This window comes from Vicia villosa, linkage group LG3 (assembly GCF_029867415.1).
Source record: "Vicia villosa cultivar HV-30 ecotype Madison, WI linkage group LG3, Vvil1.0, whole genome shotgun sequence".
Taxonomy (NCBI): domain Eukaryota; kingdom Viridiplantae; phylum Streptophyta; class Magnoliopsida; order Fabales; family Fabaceae; genus Vicia; species Vicia villosa.
The window spans coordinates 154,944,887-154,958,031 of NC_081182.1; the positions used below are offsets into that span (position 1 = coordinate 154,944,887).

A 13,145-nucleotide genomic window follows, 5' to 3' on the forward strand; every position below is an offset into this window, starting at 1 on the left:
GAGGAGGAATGCATGTCGTCTTTTATGGAATGGTATTTAATGGGTCGGGTAAAAGGTATCAAAGTTGGAAAATTGATGGTGTTTTGGTTAGCCACTTGTTGGATTATTTGGTTGACAAGGAACGGCTTTTGTTTTAGGAATGACGTTTGGAATATCAAGATTTTGATTTGGAGGTGGTCTTCCTTTGGCGACATTGCTTATTCCAATTATAACTTTTACGATTTTAGCAAAGATTATTTGTCTTTTATATCGTAATTGAAATTGGTTTGTAATATCGTTTTTTTTTTTTGTCGGATTCATTTCGTTCTTGTGTATCAAGGTTGGAGAACCCTTAATTCTCTCTTATATGAAATTCTTGCTTAAAAAAAAAACAAACATGCATAACAAATGTCCATGAGTTAATGGTGAAGTATTGGGAACAAAAAGATTAGATTTAAAATGAACAAAAAAAAAATCCATAGTCCCGATCTATATTTTGTCCAGTATATGTGCCCAACTGAAAATGAGTGAAAATATAAACCGTTGAGGTCTTTTTGTTATTACACTCAAAAAGATTTTAAAATTACAGTTTTCTCACTATTTATTTTATATTTTGTTAGGATATCACTTGTCAATAAAAAAATTAATGAGTTTAATGGTATAAAATAGGTTTACACTTTCATCCAATAGAATACAAACAATCTGCCATATCATTAAAAAAATTTAAAATAAAAGTGTAAAATTAGTGTGGAGTAGAACTGGCTGGCTTAATCCTTTTATGTAGTAAACTTTTTATGTAAAAATGGCTCAAAAACATAAAGAAACTAAAGTCGTAATTTATAAAACAAAAACAAAAAAAATAAAAATAATGAATTTGAAGCAAAACATAATCAACATATATTTGAGTGAAACGTACATAAAATTACAGTGAGGAAGTAAATAGTAGAAATTTGACGGAAAATCCTTCTTATGTATCGGAAAGATAAGTTAAGTTTAAGCAAATAAAATCTAAAATCTATTCCGAATCTTCTTCACCTATGCTTCCGCTCTCTTGAATCCACTAACTCGTACCTCGACCGTTTCCGTTTGAAATGCCGTTCATCATCGTCGCTACCATCATCGTCATCTTTTCTCACTTCATAGAACCCGTTTGATTCCGTTGTGGAAGTAGAAGCCTTCTTTTTCTTTTTAGCAATGGCTTCCTCCTCAGCTGAGAAACTTATCCGAGAAAAGATGTTGCTCTTCTGCTGGCGATCATTGTATGTAGTTTCTGGTCTGTGGTTGCTGTGGTGGTTGCGCCGCTCATCCTCATGGTTGCGATCGGAATAGTGCTCTGGTTTTGATTTGTGAGGACGTGATTGCTCATCCTCCTGGTTGCGGTCGGAATAGTGCCTAGCTGATCTATGGTTCAGATCTGATGGTTGGTGACGTTGATGGGAAATGGGATAGGCACCTGATGACGGTGGATTTGATTTCTGCACAAAAAAGAAGAAAAAAACAATTGGCCCATTAGTTTTTTTTTTTTGACCCATTCTTTAAATTAAAATCCAATAACAAAAGTATCACAAAATATACTACCATTCACCCCACCTGTTGCATTATGATATAAAATAAATTTTAGTATATCTAAATATAATTTGTAAATCAAAAAGAGTCGACTACTATGCACTCTAATGTAGTCTTCAAAACTTCAACAAAAATTTAGTGGCTTTTGTTTTATATCTGCATTAAGAACTTGGTTGGTTCTTGCCATAATATTTTTTAGCTTTAAAAAAGATTTTTACAATAATAATTATAAATTGATTACGAAATCATGGTTGTCCTTAAGATTGGCTACATACGGACTCCATTTGCTTAGTTAGTTGAACAGGTTTTACGGTGTGCATTACAAAAAAACTCCAAAGTTAAAACAACACCAAGTCACCAAGTGTTAATTGAATTTATGTAGTATTTGAATACTATTTCTCTTTTAAATCATTTTATAAATCTTAACCAAACTTCCCCGTTTGCTTTCACTCACTTCAAAATCGCACTTAAAATCATTTTGATTGTCTAGTTTTTACACAGATATGTTTTCCGGGTCTCGCAATGCCAAAATTGTAAGTTCAAAACATTTTCTACAATCAATAGTAATCATGATTAACTTCAAAGATAACTTTTCTTAGGAAAGAAAAATAAAACAAAAGTTCTTCTGGTTTATTAATGGACCATTTGTTACCCATTGGAAAATGGATTAAGATGAATTATGCACATATGTAACAAGAATTTGGCAGGCAAGCAAGCACAAGGTTAAGCCACTTGCAGCTGATACGAGAAGTTGCTAGAAATTGATGTGGTATGATCCACAAGTAGCCATTTGAATGAGAATCTCAGTTCCCACTTGCATCATTCAGCTATGCTAACCATAACCAATTAATTTATGGCAACTTCAATATATTTTAAAAATAAAACTTAACTTAATCAAAATCAATTTATCCAAAATATAGGAATTTACAACTTGATGAACCAATTTATTCCCCAGCCACATCATAAAACTATCGGGACCATATGAAAAAATAAATAAATAAACCATGATATTCAATGAAACAATCAAAATACCCAGTTACTGACCAAAGACAAAATGCTTTAATAGCAAAGATAATAAATCGGTCATGCTACTTTATGGTTCAAACCATGTCCATTAACCATGGTTTTATTATGAGAGATTTTGAAACCGAAAGAAGTGACATTTAATAACAGCACTGCACCATTATCATATGCAGCTATCCAAATATTTCATTATCATCATTTTCTTTTAACCCACTTTTAACCATTAGTTGTTGTTAACCTTAAAATAGGTGGGACAACTGAATAGCTCCCTTAAACATTTCATAAACAACCACAGCATAATAACAGCACTGCACCATTATCATATGCAGCTATCCAAATATTTCATTATCATCATTTTCTTTTAACCCACTTTTAACCATTAGTTGTTGTTAACCTTAAAATAGGTGGGACAACTGAATAGCTCCCTTAAACATTTCATAAACAACCACAGCATAATAACAGCACTGCACCATTATCATATGCAGCTATCCAAATATTTCATTATCATCATTTTCTTTTAACCCACTTTTAACCATTAGTTGTTGTTAACCTTAAAATAGGTGGGACAACTGAATAGCTCCCTTAAACATTTCATAAACAACCACAGCATAATAACAGCACTGCACCATTATCATATGCAGCTATCCAAATATTTCATTATCATCATTTTCTTTTAACCCACTTTTAACCATTAGTTGTTGTTAACCTTAAAATAGGTGGGACAACTGAATAGCTCCCTTAAACATTTCATAAACAACCACAGCATAATTTTGATAGAGACAAATATTTTTATAAATAAATGAAGCCAAAATAAATAAGTGCCAAAGACTACAATAATTAATGACATAAAAATAATAAATGTTTACTGTAATGATGTTCTTTTGCCTGCTTGAGGTTTCTGGCCAAACTTTTGGTAGAAAATCCACAAAAAATAAAAAGCACATCCAAAGAGAGAACTGAAAATTAAGACAATAGAAAGCACATACTGTTTTTGATTTCATCGAAGAAACATCCCCAACACTGCTCACCTCCCTACCAAATTCCCGATCTTTGGAGAAGTCCCTGTTCCATGTAGGTAATAAACTCATTAAAAGCAATAAGACAATTAACAAGATGAGTCTCAAGCATTGCATAACAACATGCAAAAAAAGTCATTATGACATTGATCATTCTTTTACATTATGTTACTGTCAAACACAACTTCGAAACTAAATTCACTAGGTAATGAATGATGAGGCAAAATATCTTAGTGAAAATAAACAAAACTCATTAATAATTTTCCATACCATAGTGAAATAAACAAAATTCATTCTAGAATAGTAAATTTCCAAACAAAATCCCAATATCACACTGTTGGGAAACAAAAAAGTAGGAACTCCAAACTTCATACAGAAAGTAAAGGATACAAAATCCAGATGATAATGTCTTAAATGTTGCTATTTTACAAATATTTGACTTACAAGTTAAACTCTATCAAACTTCCTAAACATGCATATCAGAACAAAACAAAGCCACCCAAGAAAAGTTCCATTAGTACCTTTCACCCCATCTCTCATTTTCATGCTTCCTCCTCATATTAGCATTCCGAGCATCAAACTCCTCTCTATTCATAACAGGTGGTGGAACATTCATCCCTGTACCGAACTCCGCAAAATCCCTGGAAGAAGTCATAATTATTATATTACGAAATGGCATTCTAGAGAGCGAAGTCAGACAAACATGCAAACAACATCTACTATCAGTATTCACTATATAATCTCACCCTCGGCATTCAACAAGACATAATCCAGAAGGGTCTTGAGAGAGAAAAGAGAAGGGGATGTGATGTGATATCAGAGGAAAGGCTGAAGTCATACCTATGAGGTGGAACAGCAGGCATCATGTATCCTTGCATGCCATATGGGTCTTGAGCCAGACCACCTGCAAATGGCATGTCAAATGGGCCTGGGCCATAACCCATCATTTGCATTGGAGCAGCATATGGTGTCATAAATCCATCCATGCAAGGTTGCATGCCATTCCAGTATGGATTATAACTAGGAGGCGGTGGGCCCATTGGCATCATATAGTTCTCTCCCCCAAAGTCATGAGGGGTTTTCCATTGTACATCTGCATGAAATAAAAATCATCCAATGCTATTACTAGACTAAAAACCTATGGATTGCCCTGGTACACTAGATGTTCCAGCAGTATGCAAACAAGATCTAGGAAAAAATTACTGATCCTGAGAGCCATGTCAGAAAAAACAGCAGATTTACCATTTGTGGGCATACGGACTTTCTTCTTTTTCTTTTTCTTTCCTGCGAAAGAATAAATAAAATGACAATGCCTTCAACAGAAAATCAACAAAGAACAAAAGATTATATAGCACATTCAACATTACCTGCATCAATAGGAAGCACTTTTTGTTGAACTTCTTCCTCAACTAGTTTAGCACTCCCTTGTGAGGCTAGTTCCTTCATACTCATAGACTCACGAGTAGCTTCAGATACATCAGCCGCTCTAGGAATCTTCACTTGCTCTGATACATGCTGTGTAGAAGAGACAGGCTTTCTGTCATCAGCTATTTCCTGTATATTTGTTATTCCTTCATTAACTAGTAAAACCTTTGGTTCTCCCTTGGGGGCAGCAGATGAAGTAGGAGAAGGTATCATGGGCTGTTGACAACGAGAAGACTCCATATCTGAAAAAACAAAGTTAAATAAAAAACGTATATCCTGACAAACTGATAGCCAATAATAGTGCAAGTAAAATTCAAATCATGATTGTTTCAATCACCTTGAACTTGGTAAGTGCTCCCAGCATTTTCAGTACTGCTATTGCCAGACTCCAATATCCGGTTGATGGTATCTCTAAGCGTCTTATTAGGTAAAAGATCATCTGCAAGAACATTTGTTGCATGACATACACATGCAGACTTGGACATAATATAGTCTCTAATACCTGAAGAAGAAGAAATCAGAATGATTCAATATAAAATAAAAAAACATAAATATTCTGAAGAAGTTGAGCTTTAAAAGTCTTGGAGAATTTAAACTAAAAATCTTATTCTGATATATATTCTGAAGAAGAGGAGCTCCAGAGACACGTTAGTATAATCCTTATTCTGAAAACCATATATAGAAGCCGGAAAAAAAAAACTTACATTTGTCACAGAAGCTTTTAAAACAACACTTGCTAGTCAATACAGCATTTTTCATGACATTGTTGCACAAGGGGCAGTGGAGCTCAGGTGGTAGATCACCAACTGAACGTGTAGATGACAACCCTTCCATTTCTTTATCAAAAGCAGCCCTGTTTGTAAGGAAAGCATGAAACTCAATTTGACGTCAACATACAACAGAACTGACATGGAGAATCAAAATGTACTCACTCATTTGGCTTCAAAACAGCTACTGAACCATTTTGTAAGGCATAGGAACCTTGTGGGTTTACCATCAGCATAGATCTAGGAATACCAGTAGGTTGCCTGACTTTTTTTATGTCAAAAGTTGAATCACCATTTGTAGGGCAATGCTGGATGAAATGTCCTTCAAAAATGTAATAAAAGACGAGTAAGCCAAATAAACTGACACTCAATATCCAGCATTCTGTAAACAGGAGGGTTATAAAAGTTTAGAAATATGAACATACCAGGCACCTTGCATCTATGACATACATATCCTTCTGGAGGAGTTTTCCGCTCCAACCCTGCTAGACCCAAGCAAGTATATAAGCATTTAGTCCATGAATAGGTTAATATTTGTATTCAAAGAATATATATATATATATATATATATATATATATATATATATATATATATATAATAGAAAAATAGATAGAGATAGAGAATCACCAAAACCACGCCCACCTCCCATCCGTCCACCCATGCCCCTTTGAAAACCTCTACCAGGACCAAAGTCTGAACCTTGACTGCATGCAAAAAACAAAGGTGTCAGTGTAAAACATCATATAGCACAGAACAAGCATTTTCATGGAAAGAAAATTTTATTTGACAAGTGAAATACAATCTTCGATGAGAATGAGGTGTACGTACACTATGTTTGGATTTGATGAAACAGAGAAAATCAGAATAGAATGACATTAAGGGAATAACTAAACTATGGTTTGTAATGCCACTTGATGGGCAAAATGGAATGAGTCAAGGAGATGAGGGAGTGTATGGGGTAGAATTAGTTTGTCATGATTCCATTTGGTTAACTTCTCAAAACAATGAATTGAAAAATTTTCTCCGTTCCATTATAAAAAATCCAAACATAGTAAATATAGCCCACCCCATCCATTATACTCATCATTAGATATACAAACACAGCATTCGTTTGGTAACAAAACAAGAATTTTACTTAGAAATTTTTTTCTTTATGCACCCATTGATTATACTCATTATTACTTCATTCTATGGACCAAACAAAAAGGAGGATAATCTACTCACTGTTGCCAATCCAACGCTGGAGTATCAATCAAGGCCTTTATCTTACTGTCTTCGTCAGCATTGATAGTTGGAGGAGCCTCTAGAATCATGTTGTTCGATTGAACAGGCAGTTGATCGGGAATTGAATATAAATCATTGCCAAATTCATCCCAATCCAAATTTTCAGGCTGTTCAATGGTACTAAGTTATCAATTTCCTAGGTACTGAATCTGAATTGTTCATACAAAACAAAACGAAAAGAAAACAGAAACTTACATATTTCATGGCAGATGTTTCATCTGCTGGTAAGCTAATGTTCTCAGGTTCAGTTTCCACCACCTTATTTTCCACCTCTTGTCTACTGATAGCAAAATACAGTTGCAACTCAATAACATAGAACATAATTTATTTCGCAAATGAACAATGCAATTTCTAATTATGCCACTATATATGAACAGGAAAAACATGAATGACAAATTGATGAAAACCCATTTTGACAAAGTTACATATAGAATGCATGATCAATGGTAAGAAATCAAACAGAAGTAATAAGACTAAAGGTTTGAGAAAGTACTGTAGTTCAGTAACAATTGGTAATCCTGTCCGTCCTGGAACCCGTCTAATTAACACCGAAGTGTTTTTAGGAATCAACATTTCTTCATCAAGATACTCTGAAATTTGAAGAGACAATGTAAAGCCTATTATAAGCACTATCATAATACAAATCTCACAGCAGAACAGCTTTTCAACAATAGAACACTTAAAGGGCGGTAATCTTCACTTAAGAAGAACAGTAGAACAGCTTTTCAACAATAGAACACTTAAACCGAATCAAAATTATTGACCCTAATTAAGATAATAGCCGGTGTAGCACCCACTGCTTATTCAAATTATTATCTGTGTAGTCGTGTCGGTGTCAGGATTGTGTTTGTGGTGTGTGTGCTTCACAGATAAAGATAATAGAAAACTGATAAACATAGATAAATCAAAATAAGAACAGACCTTCGTTGGTCTGGGCGTTGGTGACCAGTAGGTCGAAATCAGTACCCCTCCCTAAATGCTTGGATACAAAAATATTTTGTTTCAATGTGCCAACAGAGATGAAAGGACCATCCATGGGAATTGAATCGTAATCTTTTGCACTCTTAAATTTATAATACACCGCCATTGTAAATTTGTAAATTATTATTTCAATTAACAGGTAAACAAATAATCAAAAGAACTTTGATATGAAGAAAAAAAAGTTGCTATTGAAACTTAAAACAAATCAAACAGTACAGTATGTCAAAGCTATCTTTTTTTTTTCTTTTTTTCTTCTCTATTCTAAGGTAAAAATTGAACAAATTGAACCACCACAACAGTGAGAACAAATCTAAACTTCTTCACACGCAATAAAATTCAGATTCCTTTCAGATCTTTATCAGAACCAGTGAATCCAATTTTGGCACGGCGAAGCCCTCGGAAATCAAGAAACTGCAAGAAGCCGCAGCAACATCTAGGGTTTGGCGATGAAATTGAACATCGATGACTGCACGTTCTGATTGGAGAAAACCTCTGTGATCGGCGCCGAGCAAAACCTCCTCCGCTTTTGTGTTGTGGCGGAAGCGTTTTATCGGAAGCAATTTCGAATAAACGTGAAATTATGATTAGGGCTATGGTTCGGATGAGAAAATTAGAATGGAGAGAGGATATGTTGGTGGGTGGGGATATATATACATATATGTCGTATTCCGTACGCAATCCGTGTGGTAAATTAATCTTGACCGTTGGATTTGTCCAAATTTACGCGCCATCATTTGTTCAAAACTAGGGTTAAGTTTACTCCTGTTCTTTTTTAGTCAAATTTTCAGTGTCATATTATTAGCCTGATTTGTTTTAGGACACAATTAATTGTTCACTAACAAAATTCAAACCAATGATCAGCAGGAGCAAACTACATATAGTTTTTCATTCAAAAATATTAAATACACTATTTATTTGTTTTCAAATGTTATTTTACTGCTAACGATTGCGGTCGTTTACCCGTTTTTTAATACTTGCGCGCGTTTATATATAAAATAAGAAAAAGTAATAGAATAAAATATACATTTATGCTAATGTTCGCGGTCATTTATCTGTTTTTTGAATACTTGTGCGCAATTATATATAAAATAAGAAAAAATAATAGAATAAAATATACATTTATGCTAAGGTTCGCGGTCGTTTATCCGTTTTTTGAATACTCGCGCGCGATTATATATAATAAAATATACATCAACTGTTATATAACAGTTAATAAAAAAGAGAAATTAGGAATTTAAAATAAAAATTGAATGATATAAATGTATCTCACGCTTAATTTTATTTCACCATTAATGAAAGTTAAAAATCTCAATTTAAATTTAATCTTATGATATATTTGTTTTGCATGAATAAAATTCAGATTGACAATGCTCAAATTAATATAGATACTGTGTTGAACACAAATCAGGCAAAATATTTTTTATTCACCTACTTATCTAAATGATATATGTACGGTTTTAAAGGCTAGTTTATAGGTGATTATGCTAATAGTTTTGGTGTCTCTAACTCTTTTTAATTCACATTCTTGCTATCGAGATTATTCATCATAAATATATTGAGAATGTGGTTAAGCCTAACTCGTACCTACAAAATCGGCTTACAGGATAAGATAAGAATTGCTCTCACTTATAAGCACATGTTTAAAATATATATTGTCTCCCTTCCTTACTACCATGACTTGATATTTGAAGCGTGGAAATAAATGGTGGGCGACCAAATAGCGGAAACCTAATAATAGATGGTTCACTAGATGTTAAACGAGACTCTTAATACCATATTAAGAAATTTGGTTACACCTAACTCATCTCTACAAAAATGACTTGTAGAATAAGAATTACCCCCACTTATAAACACATGTGTTAGACTATTGAGAATACTTATGATAAGTATTGATTTAATTGTTAGAAAAAATATCACTACATGACTGTTTTTTAACTTTTAGAATTCAAAAAGTGTGCATTTGAAGCTTCAAATTAAATGCTCTAATTGGCTACATCTAATTATGAATTTTTTAATATATATTCGTTACGTTATATATATATATATATATATATATATATATATATATATATATATATATATATATATATATATATATATATATATATATATATATATATATATATATATATATATATATATATATATGGAATAGGATCAAATGACACCAAGGTGTCAAACTTTAATTTGACACCAAATCTCGACCGTTAAAATAATTGATCAAACGGTGATGTTAAATAGCCTATTGTTTAGGAGAAAAATATGCTATGTATCAAATGTCGGATCTTTCCGACCACACTCAGGAAAGGAGCGATGACTTGGTACAGGAACCTTCCTCCCAACTCCATCCACTCTTGGCCAGAACTCAAGAAACTCTTCTCAAACCACTTCACAACCTCTCCCCGAGAGTACCTCGACAGGTTCAACAAAGAGGCCGTTCCGTTCCGTCCTCGGTTTTTTGCCATACCTCTCGTGGAGAGATACGCGAACTGACTCTTTTGTTTCTGCTTTTGTATTTTTGAAAATCAGAGAGTCGCCACCGACCTTTTATTTTATCCAATTAAGGAAAGGTTTATAAAAGAAACAGAAAAAAGACCTTTAAGAAATTATGGGTAAGGGGGTAGGTTATACAAAGGGAAGGTGTTAGCACCCTTTGTATCCATGGTTATCCGTGGGCTGTTTAATTTGCTTAGCTCACTTGCTTTCAATTACTTTTCGATTGCCTTGAAATGCTCGTATGTGGTTCCAAATACCTTTGTAAATTGACTTTGTAATGATCCTTGTGCGGATGTATACAAAGTGTTTTTATCTTTCAAAAGATGTTTTTTAAAAAAGAACGTTAACTCGTAATGATCCTTGTTTGGATATATACAAAGTATTGTCTTTTTGAAAGTTTTATTTTGAAAAACAATGATATATGAGAGATTTGTTTGTTTTGATTTGAGCAAGCAAATTAGGAGGTCTACCCTGAGTTATAAGGTCTTTATCCTATTTCCTTTAAAAATCTATCCTTTCACCGGATATAAACAAAAGTTCGATTTTTGCGTTTGAAATAATAAAATTTGATTTTGATTTTGAAAAGAATGAGAAAGGGATTACCCTAAGAGGTGCAAGTGTGATTGTGTTTAGATTCAGATATTTTATCTTTGAAGTTAGTGATCTAACGATTCAATTTTATCTTTGGCATACACGCAGTTTATATGTGCTGGAATTTAAAATGCGGAAATGTAAAATGCGGAAAGTAAATCTACGCTATTACATTGATTATGCAGGAAATGTAAACTACGCTATTTACATGAATTTGACAACCTATACATTTATCTAGGAATTTAAATTGCAAGAAAATAAAAGAAATGTTTTTGGATTTTTTATGATTGATTTTAATTATAATTAATGCATGATTAATTAAATTAAAATGAGGAAAAAAGATGAAAATAAATTTCAAACCTAAAAATTAAGTTCAAAATATGTTCAAAATGCTTGTTAATTAATTTTAAAACAAAACTAATTTTTTTTTGGGATTTTTGAAATTGATTTGAAATTTATTAAGTTAATTAACACATAATTATATAAATAATTACACAAATAATTAAAACTTAAAGAGAAAATTATTCTAAATATGTACAAAATTAGCCTATGATATATAAACAATATTTAATATAAAGAATAATTTTTTTATGATTTTTGATTGGTTGAAAATAATTAAAAGATAAATATATGCATATTATCTAATTAATTATACAAAATATTTAAATTATGAAGAAAAATAAAATATTTTTATATCAGAAAATAAAATATTATTTTAGAAACTTAAAAATATTTTTTGTGTATTTTTTGGATTTTTAAAACTATTTTTAATTAATTTTGCAAGGAAATTAAAATAAAAATAGAAAAATAGAAAGTAAAATAATCAGGTGTGTGATGCTGATGAGTCCATGGTATGGACCACTTCTCTGGTGCGTTGGATGAAAAGTTGAGATGATCCAAGGGCTCAGATCGTGAGGGAACATGATATGATGGTGGGGAACATGCGCTGAATTCAAGGAGAATTCAAACTTTCTGACTGGGACCCACAAGTGCACGCGTGGATGGAAGACTAGTTGACCTGCCAATGATGAGGAGCCACGCGAGCGGAGGGAAGAGTCAGCTTTGACTGACGAACCACGCTTGGACGCGTGGTCGTCTTCAACCTCCGTCACCTTCATTTTTTAACATAGATAGCGGCGGTTTTAAACCCCCTCTATTTTTACGATAAAAAACACCATTTTTGGTAGCTTCAGAAACCTGCAAGAACAAACGTTAGGAAGAGTAACAAATGACCCAGATCCCCTAATTAGGATGCTCTGAGTCCAAATATGGTATTAGTTTCACTGTTTGAGTGTTGTAGCCATGGGTTCGATGGAGTTGAAGTTTGAACATGCATGAGCACTTGTTAATGGCATGGGATGATTCTCACGTGGGAGCTAACATGTTAGGGCCCAGATCTACCTTATGGGACCTCATGAACTCATTAGAATGATTAGACTACATTGATATTGATTAAATGTATGAAAATGAAAATTAATTATGTATGAAAGTGAAGAGTACTATACACGTGTTATAACTCTTATAGGACCATATTATGAGTTCATTCTTACTCTATGCCACCTTAGGAGAAGATTGAAAGTGATAGTTTGTATTGATAATGATTGGAATATGGAAATTGAAAATTACAAAGTTATGGAATTTTGAGAGAATTTTGGTGAGTTTTCTTGCTATGCCTTGGCTATAATTTCGTGTGTGTTTCGTCGTTGAAGTATTCAGCTTCATTTATAGGCCAAGAGGTGCTTAGAAACTAAGCCAAGAAGCATTGATTGCCTTTGTTGAATTCTTGATTTTTAAATATTAAAAATCTTTGAATTGTTGACCAAGTCTTGCTCCTCTTCACTTCTCTTGCCTTGTACTTCAATCTTCTGCAGAAAATTAAAGATTCTTTGATGACTCATGCTTAGAAACTAAGCTATGCATTATCCTTCCATTTTCCATTTTCATTTAATCTTAAAATAGGATAAAATTAAACCAAAAATGAATAAAAATGGTGTGGGCTTTGTCTTGGTCGTGGGA

General features: G+C 33.0%; 1 protein-coding gene across 5 annotated transcripts; it reads right to left on the bottom strand.

Moving 5' to 3' along the window:
- Positions 1 to 852: 852 nt before the first annotated feature.
- On the bottom strand, positions 853 to 8,650 carry LOC131662531 (E3 ubiquitin ligase PQT3-like). 5 transcript variants are annotated; one of them, XM_058932348.1, is made up of 15 exons: positions 7,983 to 8,650; positions 7,555 to 7,651; positions 7,257 to 7,338; positions 7,002 to 7,168; positions 6,405 to 6,481; positions 6,202 to 6,258; positions 5,942 to 6,098; positions 5,714 to 5,862; positions 5,347 to 5,511; positions 4,952 to 5,251; positions 4,827 to 4,868; positions 4,425 to 4,677; positions 4,106 to 4,225; positions 3,555 to 3,630; positions 853 to 1,454 (listed from the first exon to the last, which is right to left on the bottom strand). In XM_058932348.1, exons 1-15 carry the CDS (start codon positions 8,146 to 8,148, stop codon positions 1,011 to 1,013), a joined length of 2,352 nt encoding a protein of 783 aa, XP_058788331.1. In that variant the 5' UTR covers positions 8,149 to 8,650; the 3' UTR covers positions 853 to 1,010. The 5 variants fall into 5 exon arrangements, with proteins under 5 accessions (XP_058788331.1, XP_058788329.1, XP_058788332.1 ...); XM_058932346.1 differs by having other exon boundaries at positions 6,202 to 6,261; XM_058932349.1 differs by having other exon boundaries at positions 6,420 to 6,481; positions 7,257 to 7,341.
- Positions 8,651 to 13,145: the final 4,495 nt, after the last annotated feature.

Coding starts and splice junctions, on each gene's coding strand:
- LOC131662531 (XM_058932344.1), bottom strand. CDS start 8,148: ATGGCGGTGTATTATAAATTTAAGAGTGCAAAAGATTACGATTCAATT. Junction 5,863..5,941: donor GCTGTTTTGAAGCCAAATGA/GTGAGTACATTT, acceptor CCTTACAAACAG/GGCTGCTTTTGATAAAGAAA. Junction 5,512..5,713: donor TAAAAGCTTCTGTGACAAAT/GTAAGTTTTTTT, acceptor CTTCTTCTTCAG/GTATTAGAGACTATATTATG.